Source organism: Myotis nattereri, assembly GCF_964212035.1.
Source record: "Myotis nattereri genome assembly, chromosome: 10".
Classification (NCBI taxonomy): domain Eukaryota; kingdom Metazoa; phylum Chordata; class Mammalia; order Chiroptera; family Vespertilionidae; genus Myotis; species Myotis nattereri.
Genome location: NC_138085.1, coordinates 50,794,927 through 50,819,724, shown reverse-complemented (window position 1 = coordinate 50,819,724; position 24,798 = coordinate 50,794,927). Strand labels below are relative to the sequence as shown.

The window sequence follows — 24,798 nt, the reverse complement described above, 5'->3', positions numbered from 1 at the left end:
GATCGTCCAGGTTGTCTCCAGCAGAGGGAGGCCAGAATGCAGCTCAGCCAAGGCAGAGGTGGTTAGGGGCGACCAGGCTGGCAGGGGGGCAAGGTAGGGGCGATCAGGCAGACAGGGGGGGCAAGGTAAGGGTGATCAGGCAGGCAGGCAGAGGGGTTAGGGGTTATCAGGCAGGCCGGCAGAGAGCAGTTAGGAGCCAGTGGTCCCGGATTGCAAGAGGAATGTCCCGCAAGGTTAGGGCCTAAACCAGCAGCCGGACATCCTCTAAGGCAGTGGTTCTCAACTTTGGCTGCACATTAGAATCACCTGGGAATCTTTTTAAAATCCTGATTTCTGGGCCTCATCCTCTGGAAATTCTGTTTCTTTGTTATGGGGTGAAGCCAAAACAGTAACAAAGAAACAGAATTTCCAGAGGATGAGGCCCAAAAATCAGGATTTTAAAAAGATTCCCAGGTGATTCTAATGTGCAGCCAAGGTTGAGAACCACTGCTCTAAGGAATCCCAGATTGGAGAGGGTGCAGGCCGGGCTGCAGGACCCTCCCCTCCCCACATTGTGCATGAATTTTGTGCACCTGGCCTCTAGTGCAATTATAAGTGGTATCAATACTTTATTCACAATGGGCCTCAGATCAGTGCTTTTTAATGGCTGATATTGACAATTGTGGCTAACAGTAGCTTAAAGTAAATAAACATAAACAAAATCCCAAATCCGACATTTTCCCTGGTCCAGTTGCTTCCCCATGTTGTACGCAGAGCACCTGAGCAGCAGTGGCTGTTCTTGCGTCTGTTTGGATCGCTCCTCTTACAGACCTATTTTAAGTAATGGTGGCATGGATGCCCTTGTGTATTTCACAAGCAAGAGAGGTCCTTACCTTAGAGTCTCAGTGAAGGACAGCAGTGACACTTTCCTCTAGGAGATATTTCTTGTTTAAACAAGTTACAAGAAGAGTATTTGAAGGGTAACAGCCGGGTTATGTACCCCATAAAAGTACAAATGATTTACAAATATTTTAACAAGTAAAAAACTAATTATGCTGCTCCTGTCACAGGGAGGCCAGGCTCAGAAATGGTATAATCAATATGGGAATGTTAGCTGTAATACAGTCTGTCAGCTTTTTAACCAACCAAAAACAAAACAGAAAAATCTGAAAGTCTATAAACAAAGTTGCACCCTCTCCTCCAGCCGTGGGAATTTTACACATATATCTAGTTGCATATACCTTTCACATGCAAGGCCTCTGAACATTCGGAAGTTATTGCCAAGGCCATCTGGGAGGGCCCATTTGGCCTGAAGTCAAATGGAGTCTATGGGAACTGGGGGCCTCACAATGGGTCGCTGTACATCTTGTTCTCTGGGTGCTAGTCTTTCTTAGAACATGGGTCTTTTCCTACCAAATTAAAATACATTTGACCAGGGGTCCTCAAACTTTTTAAACAGGGGGCCAGTTCACTGTCCCTCAGACCGTTGGAGGGCCGGACTATAGTTTAAAAAAAACTATGAACAAATTCCTATGCACACTGCACATATCTTATTTTGAAGTAAAAAAACAAAACGGGAACAAATACAATATTTGTATTTGCATGTGGCCTGCGGGCCGTAGTTTGAGGACCCCTGCATTTGACTCTACTGTAAGCTCAGGAAATTGTTTTCTTATGATGTGCAAGTGTTTCAAGAGGTGCACATCACTGTCTATTCTGCATGGTATTACATATCTATAGGAATTTCACAGTACAGATGTGTTAGTGGGTATGTCAGACTCCAGGCACATGGAGTGGTCGAGAGGCATCAGTCCAGAATGCTATAGGAAAGGTGGCTCGCACAATAGGGTGATGATGGAGGGAATCATGCAATGGTCACTAGCACAGCTGAGGAGTCAGACTGTCTGAGTTTGGTTCCCAGCTCTGGCTGCTTAGGAAGACTAATGTGCCACAAATCTTCCATCTGAGAAGTGGAGCAAGCAATGGGAGTTATTTTACAAGGTTATGGAGAATTAAATAATACATGAAAAGGGCATAAGACAATCTCTAGCACATAGTAAATACTCAATAAATATTAGCTAAGAATCTCAAACCGAAGTGTTTCCAATTTGTAACTCATGTTGTCTTAGCCTTGCTGACTTCCAGGTACAAACAGGGTCACATTCAGAGCAATGGTCCATATTTTGCGGGGGTTTGCCGGCATCTGCCTCCCATTTGGGAGCTAAGCACTGCAAGATCACGCATGTGTCTCTCTCTCTCCCAGCCCCCGTCAATATTCACTGGCATTCCTGGGCTGTTCCACATGAGCTCACGGAGAGTCTCGTACTTTTCTTGATGATGTTGGCTCCATTTAAAGCCCTCGATGGTGGTGCTTTGGGGCTGTAGCTGCAGCCAAGATCTGAGAAGGTCCCCACCTCCCTCCTGCTGCTTCTAAAGTTACCACTTGTCAGGTGCCATGTGCCTTACAGTCCCCACAACTTGAGAGCCCCCTCCCCCCGACTCTGCCAAGATTGAAAATGTCTCTACTCCATGGCACATTTCATTGGCCCCATTGCTTACAGTTTCTTAAAAAAAAAAAAATGTTAGCCTTTCCCTAAGTGCCCTCCACAAGCCAAGGAACATCTGGATACCAGCTTGGGCTCAGTGGGGTCTCCCCTCTATGTGATGTAAAAGGCATGGAATTTCTCTATATCCCAACAGAAACTCAACCCGTACAGTTTTGAGGGACATGGTTTGACCCATAGCAAATGCCTGAGTCCACCTAGTACTGATGGCCCTGGCAGGCTCCTGTGCTACCTGTTCAGAGATGGGAACTGGTTGGAGCTTCTCCACATAAAGTTCTCTGATTTGTGGCTTTGTTTCAGTAGTTTGGGTTGGTTACCACATTTTACATTGTAATAACTTTACTTTATTGCTACTGTCACAACAAAGCAAAGCAGCTATTATCTTATAACAAACTAAAGCTACATTTCTAAACCATCACATCTAACCAAACCACAGTGCCGTAACACCTAATTTACAGTTTATTCCAATTGCATGGACACGGGGAGCATAAAATAAAAATAAAAATATATATATTAGATTTCATTGGCTCCTCTGGGCCAAGTGCTTTGAAGTTTGGGAGGGTGGTTATAAAACAGCTGAGTTTCCATGTTGCGCACAAGACTTCTATTTAGAGCTGGGCAGCTGAGTACACATTGGGGCTGGCTTAAAACTGTCCACATGGTAGGTTGACATCACACTTGGGTTCTCACACCTCTGTCCAGCCAAAGAAGCTTGCTCCCCAGGCTCGTGCAGAGCTGCTTTTCCTGAGCTACAGGCACCGCTGCATAAGGGATTCTTAAAGGTCCCTGGAAAATAAAAGTCTCAAAGACAATCCAACAGGCCACCCAGTTAAGGGTTTGGAGGCGCAAGAGGAGAGACCACCAGTCCAAAGGCAGAAATGCAAAGTAGCTTCTCTGAGCCTTTATGGAAACACTAGAGGCCAGATGCACAAAATTCGTGCAAGAGTAGGCCTTCCTTCCCCCTGCTGCCAGCACCGGCTTCTCTCTGGCACCCGGGACCTGGGCTTTCCTTGCAGCCCCAGCTTCATCCAGAAGGTTGTCTAGTCTAATTAGCATATTACATTTCTATTATTATAGGTACTGGTGTGTTTCCATTAAAGAGTGTGGCTCTGGTTAATGTTAGGGATTGAACTATCCTAAAAATAAAGGAATGAAAGCCTGATTCTTTTTTTCCTCTTGTAGGTTCCTGCACAAGACAAGATCATACAGGTTCAGAATGGCCTTGCCACCTCTCTTATCCAACATGAATCTTTCCTTCAAGAGCCAACCACTCCCAAAGATAATGTGGGAGAAGTTTCCAACAAAGGGCTTAATGTGAGCGTTAGTTCTTTCCGTCCCCCTTCCCACACAAGGATCAGCTCCTCCTCTGAGCTTCCATGGCTCTCAATTACTCCACAAACCATGGCCCATGTGTCAGCTGGTGGTGTTGCACTCAGCGACCTGGTGAAGAGGCATTTGGGAAATGGAATGGATGGAGCATCATATGGGGGCCGGGCATGGGAGAGATTTGGAGTGATCCCAGGTTTCCGGTGGTCATCGGGCTGATGTGGAAGAGCCATTATTGAGATGAGGAGCCTCAGAAGAGTCAAGATTTGTAAAGTATGAGAATTGATTATCTACTTTTCATTTCAGCCACTTAACTATACTAACCATTAACATTTGAAGTGTGTCCCCGGGCACTGCTATTCATGCTATTTCAGCCTAGCATGGTGACTTCTGCGGATTAGTGCCCAGTAAACCCCAATTAATGACTATGAGGTAATGTTGCCCTTAAGCCGGGGCTATCAGACTTTCCTCCCTGGTCCTCCCCTGACTGACCTCCTCCCTACTGGGTGAAGAGTTTGCAGGGTTTGGACTGAGCCTGAGCACAGACTATGTCCACACTTCTAGACCATGTTCCATAGACCCCGAGCCTGTTTCCAGGGCCAATGCAGACTTCCACCAGCTCCATCCTCCTGTGGACTGACTACGTACGCTTCCCGTGCCAGCTAAGGGGTGGCCGTGTGCAGGGATAACATGTGAGAATGTTTGGAGGTACAGATGGGGATGTCCACAGTAATGTGGTAGCATGAAGCCCCTGTGGGAAGTGCGGGTGTTATGTTATGTGCCAGGATTTGGGGACTAAAGACCCGCTTTCTCTGCACCTCCAAGTTCCAGTAGAGAGTTCCAAGGACTCCAAAAATTTTAGTGTGGAACCTGAATTTCCAGGTTATTATAAACATGTATTCACTAAGGTAGGTGGATAGGAAATATTATTTTAAATTCTTAGCTTGCTATATTTTGATATTGAGGTCTATGCTGCCTGTACTCTTGACCTCAGTACTGAAACATCAGAACTAGTCTGACTGGAGCACCCAGAGGCACTTTTTGATCAGGGTGCCCTAAGCACACCTTCAGGTTGTGGCCACGACCGTTCCCAATGTTGACCCTCTTGGGGCTCAGCACTGACAGTTGGTGTCTCAGTAGGTCTGAGATGTGGAAAGAGAGATGTCACAGATTCAGGAAGTTGAATGGTAGGAGGGACCTGGTATTTTTCTCTTAAATTATTTTGATCTCTTAGTAACTCAGGCTCAGCCTCACTGTCTTCAAACTTAATCTATTCTCTCTGATCACATCATGCTAATTTTCTTTCTTCCCTTTAAAAAAAAAGATGCATTATAGTATTTGATTTTGTTTGTCTCTCCCCATCCTACCTCCTGGGGGTTGTACTGAATTTCTGTGTTTTCATTAATTTTAATACTCCCCCACATTCTGCTAGTCATTTTAAGGGTTAGAATACTTCTTCCTTCAGTTTTTGGTGATGTTTATATTTCTCAACCTTGAATTCTGGCCTTGACTGTTTTCTCATTTTCTCACCTTCCTTCCCCACTTGTCATTTTCTGTCTACCTTCTCTATTTCTTGGTTTGTATATGGTGAAGAGAACTACATATGGATATATCAGGACCGTTTCATTTCCTCAAAATATGCTCTAAGCCCAAGTATGGAGAAGTATCGCCAGGCTTTAAAGTCTCTCGTGAAAAACCTACACAAGTAAGTGATTGAGAGCACACGTATCCAGCATTCCCTGTGTGGCAAAGCATGGAGGACAGAGAAGGTGGTTTGCTGGGAAAGGGGGGGAAGATGATGTGGAGGTGACTGCAAGAGAAGAGATTGGGGGAACCTGTGAGGGAAGGGGGCATTCATAATTTAGGGCAGAATTTCTATGGAGATGCACTGAGTGGCCTATTTCCCCGCCTTTTATTGCACCTCTCTTCACCTGCTACACTGAAATGGAAGTGCATGGCCATTGCAGGTACAGCTCTTTCATCCAAAACTTACCGAAAGGCATCTCTCTACAGAGGAGTGGAAGGCGGCTCCTGCTCTCGAGTGGCTGATAGTGTTCCTAGGGCACTGCCATCGACACACAGAAAAGGTGACACCAGCTGGAGCTGTTTTCTCAAAACAGGCAAAGGATAAATCCCAACCTCATCTGTCATATGGCGCTTGTTGACATTTGCCCCACAGGGAACTGGGAGGATGTCACTCTTCTGCACAGCCAGGCCAACACACACAAAGGAGAGAGCAATTGTCACTGTGCCTGTGGCATCCTAGGCCACCACACTACTTCTACTGCCCCGGGGTCGCAGCAACCTCTGCCCAGGCACAGGTTCCTGGCACATATACAGCTGACCCTTGAACAATGCGGATTTGAACTGTGCACATTCACACATGCACAGATATTTTTTTCAATAAATATGCACAGTACTTTGCATGTACTTCCTCTTCCTTCTGATTCTCTTGATGACACTGTCTTTTCTCTAGCTTAATTTATTGTAAGAATACAGAATATAATACAAATAACATACAGCATGTAATACATATAATATCTAGTACATATAATATATGTACTATTATACAAGAGCAGGGCCTACCTTCCACTCCTTCGTAGACTATAGTGTATAATACATATAACAGTCATTTTAATTCTCCCTTTAAAATATAACATACAAAATATGAGTTAATCTACTGTTTATTATCAGTAGAGCTTCCGGTCAGCAGCAGACTATTAGTGGTTCAGTTTTAGGGGAGTTAAGTATTATATGTAAACTTCATGGGGGGGCTGACACCCCCAGCCCCCAGGTTGTCCAAGGGTCAACTGTATAATCAGAATCTCCATTTCTTCGGCTGCAGTCTGAACTCTTCATGGTGCAGGCTGCAAGGAAGCAACAACTCCTTTGTCCCTTCTTCTGTGTTTTATGTAAAACATTGAGCTGCCACATTTTGCTTCTTTCACCTTGGAAATACTGATATTTTTGGATCTAACCATGTGCCACAGGCCATATGTGGTTTTTGGGCATATTGTGTACATGTTCTTGAATTTTTTAGGAAAACAGACAAAGACTGTAGCAAACAAAGTTAAGAACTCCCAAGTTAAGAGACTTTGCAGAATTGTTTTCACTGCTGTATCAAATCATTTGCCATCTGTGGCTTCTCCAGCCCTACCACGCAGAGCAAGGGGGCACTTCATGGACAGGCTCCGTTCTGCCCAGTGCCTGAGCCAGTCAGGACCAAGACAAAGAGAGTATGACCAGCCTCGTGCCACCAGATAAAAGATCTGGAGATCATTCCATAATAGCATTTTTGCAGATATTCCCATTCATTTTAATTCTCCCTCTAAAATTGTGTTTCCCTTACAGCCTTTCTCCTCCCAAGATGGACCCTGTGGTATCTATCCCGAGGCAGGAGATAGAGACTTCTTGACCTCTTTAGCAAGACATCAAATTGAAAGCTGCATTTAGAAAATCAGACCACAATGGGTTTAGTTTAAGGGAATCCAGGGGGAAGCAGAAGGGGCAGGGCTGTCTGGGGTCAGAGAGCCTACCTGTTCTGCCCCAGGAGAATGGTGAAAAGAACAAGATGGGATGCAATGTGGGGAAAGGAAAGCTGGTAGGTGTCATGGATCCGGTGGCCCCTCTTTGGGCTGCGGTTTGGAGAGGGCAGGTATGTTAGAAAGGTATAGGGAAGTCCTGTGAGAGCGTTAGCCTACATTCAGAGTGGGCTGGGAGCCTGCAATTAGGACTGCCACTTTTGCATAATGAAAATGAAATGGTACAGGAAATCAGCTCTGTCATCCAATTTATGAGGGCCACAACCACCCTGCTCTTGGCTAGACGTTGGGAATCTGAGCTAGCTGCTTACTGCATGCCAGTGAAAAAAGCTGGCCAAAAACGGGCATGGACAGTCCAGTGACTGAGCCCACAGCCTGGACTTGCACACCGCCAGCAGCAAGCCGATATTGGCAAACTGGCCAGGCAACACCAGCAGTTGCAGCAGCTTAATCTGATTTTAATAAATATGTGGATTTTATTTTCCTCAAAAAATAACAGAAATGAAAAAGAGAGAGACATTGCAAATATACCCCTGCTTGTACTAATTCGTGCCCCGTGGCTAAATTTAAGCACAGAGAGGTAAAGTAACTTGCTCATTGTCACACATCTAGAAGTGATAGAGACAGAATTTAAGTCTTTGCAATTCATGTTATTAATCTCTAGGCCGGTAGTTCTCAATTGGCAACAACTTTTCCAAGGGGCCATTAACAATGCGTAGAGATATTTGTGGTTGTAGGAACTTGAGCAGGAGGCATCACTGGTGCCTATGGGGCAGAAGCCAGGGAAGCTGCTAAACATCCTATGATATATAGAACAGCTCTCCACAGGAAAATAATCTGGTCCAAAATGTGAATAGTAGCAAGTTTGAGGCCATGCATGTTCAAATCCTGACGGACAGAAATGAGAGAAACACCCAAATTGTGCTTATGATGATCCCCGAGGCCCAGAACCTTCCAGATACGTAAGCCAAAGATGCCCTTTATGTTGAGGGAAGTCTGAGTGAGGCTGCAACCAGGAGAATCCTGATGAATGCTTATGCAGCACCCAGTTTTATTCTGCTCTAGCCATAGACGTTCAAAGACATGTATGATTTCTGTGTGTGCTGTCGACTGTCCATCTCAGACCATAAGCAAGATAGTGACTGTTTTTCTCTCTGCATATCAAGATGCTTAATTAACACTTTCAGGAAAAAGTGATAGTGATGAGCTATAAGCCATCACACTTATCATGTGGGTCAGGGTGGAAATGATCCTCAACAGTGTTTTTCTCTACCATTAATTTAGAAATTATCATTCAGTGAGAGATCCTTTCTCAAACATTTAAGCTTAGAGGCAAATGCATGCTCTACACATCTGCTCCCAGAACCATTTTTATGTACACTTTACTTTTTCTCTCTTTGCACCCACTTTGGAATTCTTTCTCATCTTGTGTTCATTGTAATAGTCTGATGTGTTCTAGGAACACATCAATAATTCTGTGTGTCTGTGTCCCTGAAGGTCAACAAACTACATTCTTTTTTTAGTTACAATCAAATGACTACCAACACCGAGAAACAGCTAAAGAGCTGGTAGGAAAAAGTCTATGTGTAACACCCAGAATGTCTGCAAATTCAGGAAATGTGGAACAGACCTGGGAAATAGCTCGGAAGCTCCCATTTCTGTGTATTTCACAGCAACACCACATAATGAGATGCCAACATTTACTTAAAAGCCTCAAAGTCATGGAATTCTGCTATGTATTGGGAATGGTACTTGCTTGTAGCAATGTAATGATAATAAATCTTATGGGCAAGCTTTGTGTATTATGTTGCTGTCTTGGTCGTTCATATATAGATAGTTTAAATTATGAAAGTAAGTCCTTATGGAAACCAAATCTTAAATAACTAATTGAATTACATTGAAATTTTTAGATGCTTTTAATTGTTTTCTTTAGGGACCTGTTGGTTTCAAACATTTCAGGCTGTCCACTGAAGCTAAAATATGCTTGGTTTCTGACTATTACAAGCTTTAATCTGATTAAAATAAATGAACTTTTAGGATCTCTGTCTAATAATGGACACAGTAAATAATTCTCATCTAGACTTTTTCAGAGGGTTACAGAGAATATGAAAAGATAAAAATGACTTTGGCCTCAATGAGACCATATGGTTGACTTCAAAATGTACTAAAAGCAGAAAGTTCTCATCAATGTCAACCATTGAATTAGATATTTTCTAGGCATTATATTTTATCTCTCTGTTTTACTTGTACTTCTATTACATGGAGTCTTTATTTCCTTCTGTTAAACCACCTTTGTAAAACATATTGTCTCCCATCTCCTTTAAACTTTGCTAGCATAGTTTGTGCAATTGTCTTACATTGTTTCATGTGAATAAATCATTTTATCCTTGCCCTAGCTGGTTTGGCTCAATGAATAGAGTGTCAGCCTGCGGATTGAAGGGTCCTGGGTTCGATTCTGGTCAAGGGCACATGCCTGGATTTCGGGCTAGATTCCCAGTAGGGGGCATGCAGGAGGCAGCCAGTCAATGATTCTATCTCATCATTGATGTTTCTATCTCCCTCTCCTTTTCTGAAATCAATAAAAATATGTTTAAAAAATAAATCATTTTATTCTAATTAGCTAGGTTTGAGGCATTCTCTTTAATCTATCATAATTCTATCTATATATTTCATAAATACCTGCTGAATAAGTTGGGAGGCAGCATGCTAGAGTAAAAAAGTACAGCTAGGAATTTGTTCAGATTTATTAGTCACGTACACTGGAAAAGATAAATATCTGAGCCTTAGTTTCCTTCATCTGTAATAATGCACTATGTTCTGATCATGGCAAATTACCTGGTATCAGACTTACCCTGCCTACAAAAAACTGGTAAATCAGACAAAATCTCTGAAATGACTGGTTTTCAATGTTGGACAACAGTCATGCAAAACTCTGACCCTTGAGACAAGGGAAACCAGAAAGGTAAGCTCTACAATCACTCTGGTTTTCAGCCTGAAGGCATGTAATGGGCCACAGGAAAGGGAGAGGAATCAAAGAGGGAAACAGGCATATCGCTGATCTGAGGAGACAGACCTTAAATGTAGGGAGATGAAGTGGCTGGAATTTGTGATGCGGAGCAGTACAGATGAGCAACCCAGAGAAAGAGCTCTAGGAATCTGTTAAGGATCTTCAGGAGTCTCTGGTTGGAAACAATACAGGAGAAGTCCATTAAGCTCAGCAAAGAAGAAATGTTGGGGTATTACTGTAGGATGAGCAAACCACAGAGTTCACGCAGGGCTGGAAGACATTCTTGTTTGTACCAGCCAGATCAGGGGAGACAAAATCCAACATCATGAAAGAAGGAGGTGATGTACCCTAAATTGATTAAGTACATACTAAGAAAATATTAATAAAAACATTAAATTAATAAAGTTGATAATTTATACATGAAATAGATAAGATGTTTGAAAGACAGAAACTACCAGAACTGACACTAGAATAAATTGATGTTATAAATAGCAATAGTTGTGTTCAACAAATTGAGTTGGTAATTTTAAAATGTTCCCAGTATAAAAATTCCAGGCCCAGATAGCTTCATGGGTGAATTCTGTCAATCATTTAAAGAAGAGATCATGCTAATTCTACCCAAACTCGTTCAGATATTAGAGAAGGAGACAACATTTTCCAACACAACTTATGAAACCATTATTATATACTATGACGCCAAAACCAGACAAAGATGTTATAGGGGGAAAAATAAAGATAAATATCCTTCAAGAGCATAGATGCAAAATCTGAACAAAAGATTAGCAAATCAAATCCAACGATCATATGAAATATATATACATGGTGGCCAGTTGAGCTTTATTCCCAAAGTGCAAGCTTAGGTGAACATTCACTAAACAATACAAAATCACCCTATATCAGAATAATTGGGGTAAGTCATTTAGTATAAATCATTTATAAGTGTGTGTGGTAATCATAACAGATGCAGAAAAGGTGTTAATCAAAATTAAATTTCAACTCATAATACAGTCAGCAAACTAGGAATAGAAGAAAATTTCTTTAAGGGCATATATCAGAAAACCTATGGTTAGGCTCCATTTCCAAGCACTCATACTTCATGAAGGCAGTGACTTATCTTCTTTGATCACCTTTGATTGCCTGATGTGTGGACTTGCCTGGTGTGGACCCCATCTCTGTATGAGTAAGGACTTTATCTGGTCTTCCCAGACTTGCTATCAATGAAGCATGGTTAGTAAACCTATGGCACTGATTACTGCAAAGGCTGCCTATTTGACTACTTATTAATCTCATGTTAAATTCTCATATTTTCAAATCTGTAATTTCTTTGAATGCATGGCCCACATTACACAACTCTTCTACCACTATTTCCAAACATTTTATTTATAGAGGTTACACACTCAATAAATGTTTTGTTGTTTATTTAACTTGTTGTAGCCAATAGCATGGTATAAGTTAGAATTTTGGATAATTGTAAGCAAACATATAACCATATAGTCATATCAACCCCTCCATGGTTTAAATGTGCATATGTTCTGATTATAGATGTTTTGATAAGGACAACATTTAAAGCACCTATGGTAATGACTCATCACTTTAAAAAACATGAACATTAGTAACAGAAATGCCAACCAGTGGTGTGTATCAAGGAATAAACATTTTATATTCATAGATGCTTTCAAGGAGAAAACATGGGTTATTAAGTAATATGCAAATTATTAATAATGTGAGCTTGATTCCCATTAGTATCTTCTCAGCAATCTCTAAATATTGCTAATTTTCAGTCATCTCCCAAAATAGATGAAAGCTATCACTTAAATATGTCCTTTCAAGATGCCAAATATAGGAATAGGTTTTTAGTTTATTTTTCATTTTCCTTAGTGCATTGTTGAAAAGTGATATTCGTACCCATTAGACAATGTAGTTGGAATTGTTGCAGTTATATATAACACATCAACACCTGCTTGTGTGTTCTCATTAAAAATGTGATATGTACTGAGATCTGGTTGCGTTTGAAAGGGTGAAAATGCATATCAAAAGCAAATCAAGGATTTTGTAAAAGAGCAGTGGTGCAAACCTCTGAGAGTATCACTTCTTGAAGATGATGTATTGAAATCTGTCTTTCCTATAAATTTTCATGTGCAGCCTCTTTAAATGGTGAAGGCTCCCTCTCCTAACCTGATGGGTTTTTAATGGATGTGTGTGGGATAAGGTGTAGGACTTTCATTTTATGTGACCTTTCCAATAGAAGGTGAGTAATGAGAGTGTTCAACAAACATCTTTTTGACTGCCACATCTTATTCTGCACCATTATGTAATTCACTTAGAGGACACTTGGACTGTGTTGGCATCTCAAATTTGTAAAAGAGCCAATGTTTCCAAGTACCCAAAACCTACCTGTGTTTTCAGGATAGTGCAGCTGGGATAAATGAAACTGCTCCAAGAAGCAGGACTTGTTTCCATGATGTTGAGAGTTTCCAAAGGGGGGTAAAAAGGTTTGGTTATCTCTCGCTTGACACAAGGAGACTTGCCCACTGACACAGGCCAGTAATGGCACATTTTCATGCCTGAAGTATGGTTGATCAAATCAGAAGTTTTTGCTTTTTTTTTTTTTTTAAATCAATCTGAATTGCTTATATGTTGCTTTCTTCAACTATCCTTTTCCAAACATGATGAAGGAATCTATAATTTGGTTATATTTAATATAGTCTTTATTTTTTAATATAGTCTTTAGAAGGGTGTTTGTATGATTTAGCTACTCGTCCTCTTTTATTTTTCTCAATAATGGAGACATTTCTTTTCATCCAGCTTATTTCCTCTTGTTTATTAGGTGCAAGAATTGGGCCAACTAAAATTTGGTTAAGAAACAGACACATGTAAAAAGACACAGGAAATATTTTGTATTTGAACAAATTAGAGAGAGTAGGCTAACCACTGTAGCTAACAACCTTAAACCAAAGGAACTTTAGAAGGTGACTTCTTGTTCATGTTAATGTGACAAGATGGCCTTTAGTCGTTCAGGAACCAGAGTCCTTCCACATTGTGGGTCCACTACCTTCTAGGTTCTTGGAGACCTCTAGATTCAACTGCCACATAGGGAAACAGGCTGGGTGGGACTCACTTAGGGAGTTTTTATTGGCCAGGACTGTTTCCAGAGCTTAATTTGTGGTGATGGCCACAACCTAACTACAAGGGAGGCTGGGAAATGCAGTCTAATTGTGTGACCAGAAGGAAAGGAGAAAACAGTCATTGGACAACTGGCAGTCAGCGTTACGTGAACTGACATGCAAACTTCAGAACTACAATGCAAAACTCAAGGACTCCGATAAAATCCACGCCTCTCACTAGAGCCTTTTATGAAAAACTGTGTGGGATCTTTTCTCATTGAACCTCTTGGTTAGAGAGATACAATGAGGTTTTCTTCCACAAAATGCTGGATGTTATTAATGAAAGAATCACAAGGTACAAGAGCATATCTTCACTCTCATCATCTATTTTCTCTTTGATTGGCAATTGTTTGGGAACCACATTTGCTGAGTTTTTTGAGCTCCCAGGCTTAAGGCAATATTAGCCTTGAATATGAAGACATATATCCCTCAAGCCAAGATTCCCAGAGGCTCATAATATAATTAAAACATTTCCCAAGTAGTCATCATGTTATATTCATAGTAATAAGTAAGCCTGTACCAGAGGCTACAGAGCTGTGGGGAAAAAAATAAGGGTCATTCTCCTTTAAATAAAATGTGGCATATTTTCTAGTAAAAATGAATTTTTTGAAATAATAGGTAAGCTGTCCTTGTTATTCATAAACATCTTATTTATGCATCTTCACTGTTGTGATAAATTAGCTGGGTTTGTTTTATATTTCCCTACAGTTTACTTTAAATAATCCTTCACAGTCGTTCACCACAAGACCACATAAGGTTCTTTTTTTAATACCCAGAATGCTGAAATAGCATTTTAAGCACAGACTGCAATGCATAACAAGTGTATTATTTCTTCTTGGGAATGCCATGCAAAAAACTTGTTCTCATATTGTCTGTTTTTAGTTTAATTCTTTAAAGCCACTTCGTATTTTAAAAGGTAATATTCTTTGACCTTCCAATCACAAACACCCCAACTTTTGCCCCCGCCACATTCCCCATCAGTCTCATTCTAGCATAACCATATCCTGCGTTCCATTGCCGCAAAGTACTGACCCTTTAGGTGAGATCATTAATAAAGGACACTGGCCACCTTGTTTTCTTCTATAAGCATCTCCTTAGTTCCTGCACCACACCCAGGAGCCTATTCCACCTTCCCAAGGGGCATTCACTTATGCTACCTACCTGCCTCACCCAGTCCATGAGTGCTGATATCAGTGACAAAGTGGGGTTTTTAAATTAAAAAAAAAAGCCTGAATGCTGATTTCCAGTTTTAACATACTACCAAACACCCAAAATCCACCCATCCCACCACCACTATAGCTACATATATGGCCCACTATAGACCATTAGCATAACTGATGCACCTGTTAAAGGAGACACATTTGACTGATTGAATCTCATTTCAGGTGTGTCTTCTTGTATTACAGACCTGATTGTTACTGAGGAGCATAAAAATCATAAATGTGATTGTTTTTCCAATCATGTATGGTGAAAGGTTATAGAGAATTTTATGAAATCATTTGTTCAAAAGCATATCGAGTTCCTACTTGGTGGAGACAAGATAATGAGAACTAGGGCCTGATTCTAAGGAGATCACTCTCACATGGGAAGAGATAATCACATTAAGGCTAAAAGTAAAATGTGGTAAAGCCTATGAGAGCAGGTGCAGGACACCATACAATTTCACATTTCTGTGCTTTTCCCTCTGATTCAAATGACGTTTCACCTTAAATTTTAAACTACTACTCACCCTGTGTTATAGCTTGTATTTAAACATCCTTCTTCATGCTCCACCCTTCCTGAAAGGAACACTACCCCATTAGTACTAACAATAATGTGTCTCTGTGTTCTATATTATCCATATTATCACATGGATCATAATCAGTTGTTTATATATATCTTTCCCTAGTTGAGTCCTCAAACTGTGATTATTTTTTATTCAATCTTCTATCACTGGTGACTAGCACAGTACCTAGAAAATAGTACATTTAAATATATATTCTTTAAACTGAACAAAGTATATCAAGAAAAAGCAGGGGATATTTACAGAAGAGATGATCTTTGGGAAGGAAAGATCATACCCCAAGCATGAGGATGGTGTGTTTAGAATCACAAAAACACGTGAAAAAGAGAACTGGGGAGGGAGTGGGGGCAAGGACTCAGTGTTTTTCTGTTTTACAAGCATGTGATAGGTGACGGGAAGGAGCTTTGGGAGTGTAGAAAATGATATTGCTGAGGAAGTTTGAGTAGATAAGAAAGACTTTCATAAAACAACATTTAAAAAAATGTAATTCAAAGCACTGGTCACTAAACTTTTTAAGAGTCGGATAAAATAAAGACATTTTTTATGCAAGAATACTGTTCCTATGTTGGGGACATTGAAATACCTCGAACTCATCCAGGAACTGACAAAAGGCTTGTTTGGCTTTTGCCTTATCAGTAATGAGAGTCATGAAAGGTTGTGATGTCACCTTTGGTTTCAGAGTAAATCTAGTTAACTAGTTTGATGCTCAGTTTAAGGAGAAGAGGCCAGAAATCAAGACACCAGTTCAGTTGAGTCTGGATAGTCACTCAGAATAGAATTGCATGCTTAATAATTTTTAGAGTCTTAATCATCTTTGCATTTAGATATATTATAGTTCTATGTCCCTATAATTCTAGTGTTTTAGTTTCCTTTAAATGGAAGTCCTTGATTCAGGTATCACACATTGTTTATGTATGTTTTCACACTGTCTAGTAGAGTAGTTTGTGCTAAGTCATCATCATTCAATACATATTTGTTAACGAAATGAAAAAATGCCTCTGAATTAACTGATCAGAGATCACATATTTTTTTCAAGGTAAATTATTCTCCAAATTGATGGTTAATACAACAGATAAAGATTAAACTTTTGCATGAAGTTATAGAAACTGCATCAAGTAACCATGTTAACCTCTAGGGCAGTCAGCGAACAACATATGTCATCACTCTGCATTTCCTCATCCATTGCAGACATAAGTAGTTGAGGGCTATAGCAGGCAGCTTTTGAGATGGCTCTCAGCATGGTTGGTCTGTGTGAACAATAGCATTTGGCAGAAGTAGGTGAATCACTTCTGAGAACAGGCTGCAAAAGTTGTTATTCTTTCTCTCAATAGATAGATAGGTAGATAGATAGTTAGATAATGTCCATACCTATTCCTACATCTATATCTTTGATCATAAGCATGTTTTATATCATCACTTGCTAAAGGCTAGATTATCTTGCCATTATGCCTTTTTTTCTCTATATATCATCTGTCCTTCATAAAGTTAGAAATCTGTGTAGATGTGAGCTTAGCTAAAAAAAAAAAGCCACACAGCCTGGGTTAACCTAGGTCTGAATTGATAAGCGCAAAGGAATCTTTGTAGTTCAGTCCATCACAATAAAACACCATATAAATAGTTTGAAACATAAATCTTATTGTGATAAGTCTGTGCATCTTCTGGAGTCTCTTAGCTACTCAACTTTCTAAGAAATTATTAATCCATAAGTACTACCATTCTAAATCATATTCTAAACTTTGTACAGTCCAGCATTCTATCTTCAATAACTTGAATTGGTTGTGGGAAGATGAAGTGGGGTATAAAAGCATAATATGATTCAAAACTAAGAAAAAAGAAAATCTCAGAAATGTAAGAATCTTTTATATTTAAGTCTCACTTCCCTTCACCTTCTGCTGTGTATCTATTTTCATGACTTTATGTTAACTTTTAATAAGACAGTTGTTTTTCCCCCTACACTATGTCTCAGATTAAAATCTTTTAAAAATATATTAAAGTGACATTGATTAATAATATATAAATTTCAGGTGTACAACATTATAATTCAATATCTGTATAGTCTATTGTATATATTTGACCCCAATTCAGTTACCATATATTTGAACCCAATTCACCCTACCCCAAACCCTTCTCCTCTAGTAACCCAAATTCTATTGTCTCTCTCTGAGTTTGTTTATTTATTTATCTTTAGTTAGTTCATTTATTACTTTGTTTTATATTCTACATATGAGTAAGATCATGTGTGTTTTTCTTAACCTTTCTCATTTACTCATTTTATTTAGCATAATACCCTCAAGATCCATCCATGGTGTTGCAACTAACAATATTTCATCTTTTATGACTGAGTAGTATTCCATTGTATATATGTATGTCACATCTTCTTATCCATTCACCCATTAATGAATACCTAGGTTATTTACATATCTTGACTATTATAAATAATGGGACAATAAACACAGAGGTACATATATCTTAGAATTAGTGTTTTCATATTTCGGATAAATACCAAGAAGATAAGAATTCTCTGAGGCAGGCGTAGTTATGTAGAAATATTAAATAAAATATCATTCCATGCAGAGGTTTATGAGTATAAAAATATGGAATATTATTCTCTGAGATCTTTATGTTTTCTTCCAAAAGCATCTTTCACTATGGAGCTCATTATAACAGAGGTTTTCAAATTCACTGGGGGTCATGAGATTGAGGAAAAAATGCAAGCCAGGTTTCTGATTATGATTTCTAAATTTTTGTGGAGTAAAGAAAATTGGTCTCCATACATTACAGAAGCATGCAGTAAGTTCATAAATTCAATGAGAACCAATTCAAAACAATGAGTTTATTCATTCAACAAACTCTTGAATGCTAAATCCATGCTGCAAATATACACATGGTTTGCATTAAATGAATATTTAGTGATTGTAGTTGAGAAACCGGAAAAGTGGGGGAGGGATTGAGATTGTCTTATAAGAACAGAAAATAATAGATAGGGGATAAGGAGACAGGGGATGGCCTCATGGTAGACTGATTGGTTCTGAAGCATAAGATTTTGGATGGAACCCTGCTAAGACCCTGAGAAAAAAGAGTGATACAGTTAAACAAAGAAAGAAATTATCTTTATTCACCCAATTTAGGCTGGAATAGGTGGGAAGAGCCTTTAAATTATGAATTTTGCAGCAACAAAACTTACTGAGGCAGTTTCTTAAAGCCCCAGAGAAATTATTATGGTTTTCATCTTCAGTTCGGCATTGGCCTTGAATACCAGCCTTAGAAAGTTTGAAGTTTCCTCTCTGTACTCTCATTCCTCCCTCTAGCCATCCAGTGTTGGAAACCTTTTCATTTCAGAGACCAATTGCGTATGTTTGCCAAGGAGAAAGTTTTTCACTTGACTCACTTCTTTTTTCTGATGCAGAAAGTTGGAGTCAGACCTCTGGCCAATAAGATGGCATTGACAAATCCCTATGCTGGCCAGCACATAAAATATTTATACTCAGAGAAAGCTAGACTAAGTAGTCATCCGAGTATTTTGCAGCACAGAAGCCAAACACCTCCCTAAAACAGCAGAGCATGTTCACAAAAGCTCCTCTTTATAGATTGAAAACTAAACTACGATTTTCATAGGCGAGCACTGCTTGATGTTCCTTTGACGTGGTGCCTGCCATGAGCTTCCTTAAATCACAGTTTACTTGATTGAAGTGTGGGAGAATGTTGATGTTTTTGAGTTTTACTTTCTGTTTTTTTGCGATTATCAAAAACATCCATTTCTGGACGGGAGGCGTAGGTTTCGAATAGTAGGCAAGCGTTCTCTTCCTAGAGAATGAAATCATTCAGCCCCCAACCCAGTGGAGGCCTTGGATGAGAGTTTTGAGCAGAGCTTCCCTTTTCGCCACCTCAACACGATTTGGAATTGCGGAAAGAGGAGATGAGCTTTGATGTTGGAGCCACTCAAAGAAAAGCAAAGGACAAGGGGGAAAGAGCAGTGAGTGTAGCACCGCTGACTCTGGGCAAGGCCTGGCTGGTCCTCCTGGCCCAGCCTCATAGCCACGGCCTCTCCATCAGCAGCACGGGGCACAGAGGGCTTTGCTTTTAGTTGAAAGCAGAGGGTGAGCTGAGCAGGGAGTTCAGAGGGTCATTAGAAAGCATCAAAGGAGGCAGCCTCATGATGGTAATAAGACGGCTGTGAGGAAATAAAGTGGGCATTGATCTGCACTATCGAGTGTGACATTTTAACCGAAGCTAAAAGCCAAGAGCAAATCTAGCCCTCTTATTCATCTGCCTGCCTGTTTTAGTAAATTGTCTTCCCCTCCCCCAAACCACTGGCCTCAGAGGTCACTTCATATTAGCTGGCTTGTTAATACTGAGGCAATCAATACTTAATCAACAAGTAATGGGATTTTGCAGTCATCCTGTATGATCTTTCAATAAAGCTCCGAATCCATCTCGGCCCATTCCACGCCTGACGAAAGGTGTGTGGCTGCAGCAGACCCTGGATTTGATGGGGTTGATGCTCTTCGGCTGATCTGCATCTTATTACGACACCAGGTAGCCACTGTCCTTCACCCCTTTGTTTCCTGATCCCCACAGAGCACAGCGTGTCATTAGAATCAAGACATCTAAGATTTTGCATGCATCAGTAAGAAAATTCAGATTTCTTTACTGCATAGGGATCAGAACTCATTGCTAGTATTATACAATCAAAAACGAATAAATAAAAGACAGAAGAGAGGAGAGAGGCTGCAAACAAGGAAACTTTAAAAGGGAAAAACGGCTGCTTTAATATATGATACTAGGCCAGAGAGCTGGAATCCTCACATGTCCCAATTATTGAACACTGGGCTGCCCAAGCTCTTCTCCGAATGGGCTCAATAGTGGTGAGAGGAAGGGACACAGGTCTTGGCATTGGCCTTGGGCATCCAAAGGGGGAGAGGGTTCAAAGGAGCCAGCTGGGTACCGCTATATGGAGAGAAACTGGTGCTTTGACACAGGACTTGGGCTTCAATACTTTCTTAGTATCTTGGTGAATAAGGTGTTCTTTGTCCACCTGGCTCTGCCATTTACTAGCTGTTATGACTTTGTTACAGCCTAGATGTTGAAAGGGTCTCCCAGAGGACAGCCTTGCTGCCCTCCAAACAGGGACTCCCCGAAGCAGGTTTTCTTTGGTGAATGAACCACTTGCCATTGTCTCACCTTATGCCAGTGGTTCTCAACCTTCCTAATGCCGCGACCCTTTAATACAGTTCCTCATGTCGTGACCCCCCAACCATAAAATTATTTTCGTTGCTACTTCATAACTGTAATTTTGCTACTGTTATGAATCGTAATGTAAATATCTGATATGCAGGATGTATTTTCATTGTTACAAATTGAACATAATTAAAGCATAGTGATTAATCACAAAAACAGTATGTAATTATATATGTGTTTTCCAATGGTCTTAGGTGACCCCTGTGAAAGGGTCGTTCGACCCCCAAAGGGGTCGCGACCCACAGGTTAAGAACCGCTGCCTTATACCTTCAGATTTACCTTGACAGTTTCTGACCCAGTGATGCCAATTCATGCTAATAAAGGTAAGCGAGTAAATGAATAAAACTGAAATGCTGACTTATTAACATAACTTTCCAGCAAATAACCTATCAAGCAAATGGAACAGACACAGGGGTGTGGCCAGCATATCCTTCCTTATCAGAAAAGAAGCTGTGTTCTTAGAAGTCTGATTGGCAAACACTGAATTAGATCAAGGGGAATTAGGAGATGTTATGAACATTTAATGGCAACAGGATCTGGCACTTTGATACATGCCACTCCACAATCCATTGTGCCTGCTACTCCGAATTTATGACTTAGATTCTGTGTCTGAGAACATCTTACCCGTTACATGCATATTTCATAAAAACCTAATAAAACAGGTATTATCAGTATCTTCATTGTGCAGATGAATAGATTGAGACTTAGATTGAGAATTAGGAAGTCGTAGAATTGCCTGCCCAATATCAAGCATTTAAACAGATAGGAGAGCAAAGATTGAACCCACACAGACTGACCTCGGGGTAGTGATATGAACCACTAAGCCATATTGCCCTGGCCCTGTCATTTACTAGCTGTTATGACTTTGAATAGGGCCCTTAAAATCTTTAAGCTTCAATTTCTCTAATCAATTTAGGGGGAATAATAATCATACCTGTCTCAAAGGATTGGAGATTAAATGAGTTATGCAATTAAAGCCCTCAATATAGAGTGTGGCTGAGAGTAAACGCTTACTAAATGTTAGTAATATTCTGACGTCATTGTAGCATTATCATATTCACATTGGCTTGAGATTTTGTCTCCCCTCTTCCACTTTTCTTAGGTGGGCTTTGCCAACATTTCCCTCAGGAACACTTCTTTGTTTAGGGCAAAGGCTGACCTACACGCCCCTAAATGGCACAGCCTTTAACTATGTTTGTGACCTCAGCCATGTCATAGTGCATTCTGGGAGGCATAGGAGCTATTCTACCTTTTTTGGTTAATAGCTTATTTCCTGGAAGTAAAACTGGTTTCCAGGTGCTCTGGTGGAAGCTGTGTGTAGCAGGGTGTTAGCTAAGGAATGTTATGGTTTTCCCAGCATATTCATGGTGACTGATAGGAGGGAGCACAACACCAAAACTCTGTTTTTAAGAAAGTCACTAGATTTGCATAAAAAATGGTTTTGAGGAGCCTAGCAGTTAGGGTAAAAGAGAAGCTAAAATATACTGTTTCTTTTACCTGACTTTATTTTCAAGAAAGACAGACATGTCTCTTAACACTCAACTTTTCTTTTAATAGTTCATTTCCTTTTTAAAACTATCTCTCCTAGTTACAGAAACAATACATGGTAGCTTTTAAAATTCAAACTTTACCAAAATTTCCAAAATAAAAGGGCACAAAGTTTTGGCTAATATAACTCCTTCTTTGATCTTCTTGACTTTAGCCGTTGGTTAGAAGGATGGCCCCTAAATACTGTGCTGCTTCTCGGGTCACTCAGCTGCTAAGTACCTGTCAGTGTCTACGTAACTGCTACCACTTAAAGTTCCACCCCACCTCCTTTCGTTCCTCAGCCCCGTGCCTCACACTCCACCCTTAGCAGTGTTCCCACAGCTCCTGTGTGCAGACCTTGGTTTAAGTTAAAGTTTGCCTCTATCTTCCAGTTATGAACACCACAAGGAATGCCCCCCGCTTAGCTTAACTAAGCCATGCCTTATGTGAAGGTCCTTCCTCCACACAATTTGCTCTGAAACTTCAGTCCTTTAGATCTTATTCTACTTTGAGCCTCTTTAGCACTTACAGTCTGTATTACACAATTGACCTAATTATGCCGTCTCATATTTGCTGCTGTTTTCTGCATGTGCATCTTATTTCCCCTAGAGATCACAATTTCCTTTATGGAAGAACCCAGACTTACAGAGAACAAAACCAGCATCTGTCTGCTGTGTGTTTCCTGGTTCACCTTCCTCGCCTCCCACCCCTGCGCTCAGCCACTGCGTCACCTGCCTGGGCAGAGAAGTATGATAGGGGAACTACTTCAATCTATTCCTCAACCTCTGGCTTACAGTTGTGTTCGGCTAATGGGAAGCACAGGTAAGATATGTAAAGGAGGAATGGGTATCTGTTCCTTCTGCCCCCTTCCTGCTGGGTCACGGTTTGTTGACCGCTTCTCTCCTGAAGACCACCGTTCCTGTGAGACAGCCTCCTCCCCAGCAATGGCCAGCCTCTCTGGATTGCACCACTGCTTCCTCCCTTTGCCTATTCAGGCTTAGGAGTGGCGAGTGATCCCATTGCCAGCCCCAACGTACTACATAAACCTTTAGGTTTCCCTTATTCCCTCTCATTTAATTGTCCCTTTATTAAGCTTTCTTTAATTGGTCCTATTTGAGTGTGCTAACTGATAGCATGTAAAATAATAAAATAATGAGAAAGAGAAAAATGCCTAAAGATTTGTGAGATCTAAATACAAAGTTTTAATTTGGAGGACTTCCTAAAAGAAAAAAAGTGTAAAAGAAAAAAAAGTGTAAAAATTTTAGATTTACTTTCTAACTTGAGGGAACTCTTTTAAGTGAGTTATGAGTAGACTATATGTTTATATTTTGGAAAAGGATGATGGTAAACTTAGAAATTAGGATGAGCATCACATGTGAAAATAAATGATGCTGTGAATGGCATACTTCTAAAGTGATTATGATAAAGCCCCAACTCTTAATTTGGATAAATTGCTAACAACCCAACTTAGCACACCCATTTGCAGTAATCATTATTTTGCTGACTCGGCTCTATGTCTGGCTTGCATTTCAATAGTGAATGCAAAGCCTATAAGCATTGAAGGGCTTCCTTGCTAAACATTTTCCTATTCACAAAGAACCCAACCCTGAATCAGAACATCCCAATGCCTGTGATATATTTCTGGTTGAACATTAAGAACTTTTGAAGTATGGCTTAACTCTTAAATGCTATCAAGGGTCTTTTGAATCAGTCGCTGAAGCTGCTTGTAAAGTTCAAAAGACTTCATTTAAAAACTACAACCATTAGCCAACTGCCTTATTGACATAATGAATCATATTCAGATGGAACACTTAACCCCAGCATGTGCTCACTCCTACCTCCATCACCATGTGCACACGGCAAGGATGTGAACAAGTGTGTGCATCAAATGTGTCTAGTCCGATCATTACCTGAGTGTCTTTCTGAAGATCAGGCAAATTAGCAAGCGGCATTGCAATGATTTCTTTCCCCCCATTGGCCACTCTGGTTGGTTAGGAGATTCCATCAGTCATTTAGCAAAAAGCCTTGGTCTGAGAGTTCTAGGCCTATGTCTATTACTGACAAACCACCAGGAGGGTTTTTGAACAACTCACTTAACCTCTGAGCTACTGTTTCCTTATCTGTAAAGTGAAGCATTTGCTAAAGTTCTTTTCCTTACTAGAGGGGTCTAACAGGCCCCTCCAAAGGTCTGTGGGCTCATTTCTCTGGAGTGATGTTACTCCAGTATCTTTGGAATAATTTCTGGCATTTACCATGGCATATAATGATACGCCTGGACGGCTCCAGGTGATTGTAAAGAAAGAGCTATTTTTATGAACATAGATTCCAAGTCCTCCAAACACAGTGATACCCACCTATGTTCTCCAGAAACCAAACTCATTTGCTGGCTTTATCAACTTGACCGTCCAAGTCCATAACCATATCCATGCTCCAGGTCAGCGTTGATTTCATTTCCAGTGGAGTTGTCTATTTTTCTTTGATGTGATTATTTATAAAGACAACTTGAAGGGATTCTGACATTGCTCTGGGCAGTATTGCTTTAGAAGGGGCCTTAAACTTCAATGCAGGAAGGCCAGTCATACATTCTGCATGTGTGTCACCAAAGATGGCAGTCCGTGGCTAATGCCTCAGAGCTTGTGTGCCAAAGACACTGTTAACTCAGTGCAGC

The 24,798-nt window shown here is 40.4% G+C and overlaps 1 protein-coding gene across 2 annotated transcripts in view; it reads left to right on the top strand.

Moving 5' to 3' along the window:
- LOC308525966 (uncharacterized protein) overlaps positions 1-23,351 on the top strand; it is a 627,300-nt gene extending 603,949 nt beyond the window's left edge. For both annotated transcript variants that reach the window (XM_081100858.1, XM_081100859.1), the window contains 3 exons: positions 3,726-4,142; positions 5,463-5,574; positions 22,740-23,351. In XM_081100858.1, the coding sequence (XP_080956984.1) occupies positions 3,726-4,088 (363 nt within the window). In that variant the 3' untranslated portion in view covers positions 4,089-4,142; positions 5,463-5,574; positions 22,740-23,351. The remainder of the gene's footprint in view (positions 1-3,725; positions 4,143-5,462; positions 5,575-22,739) is intronic.
- Positions 23,352-24,798: the final 1,447 nt, after the last annotated feature.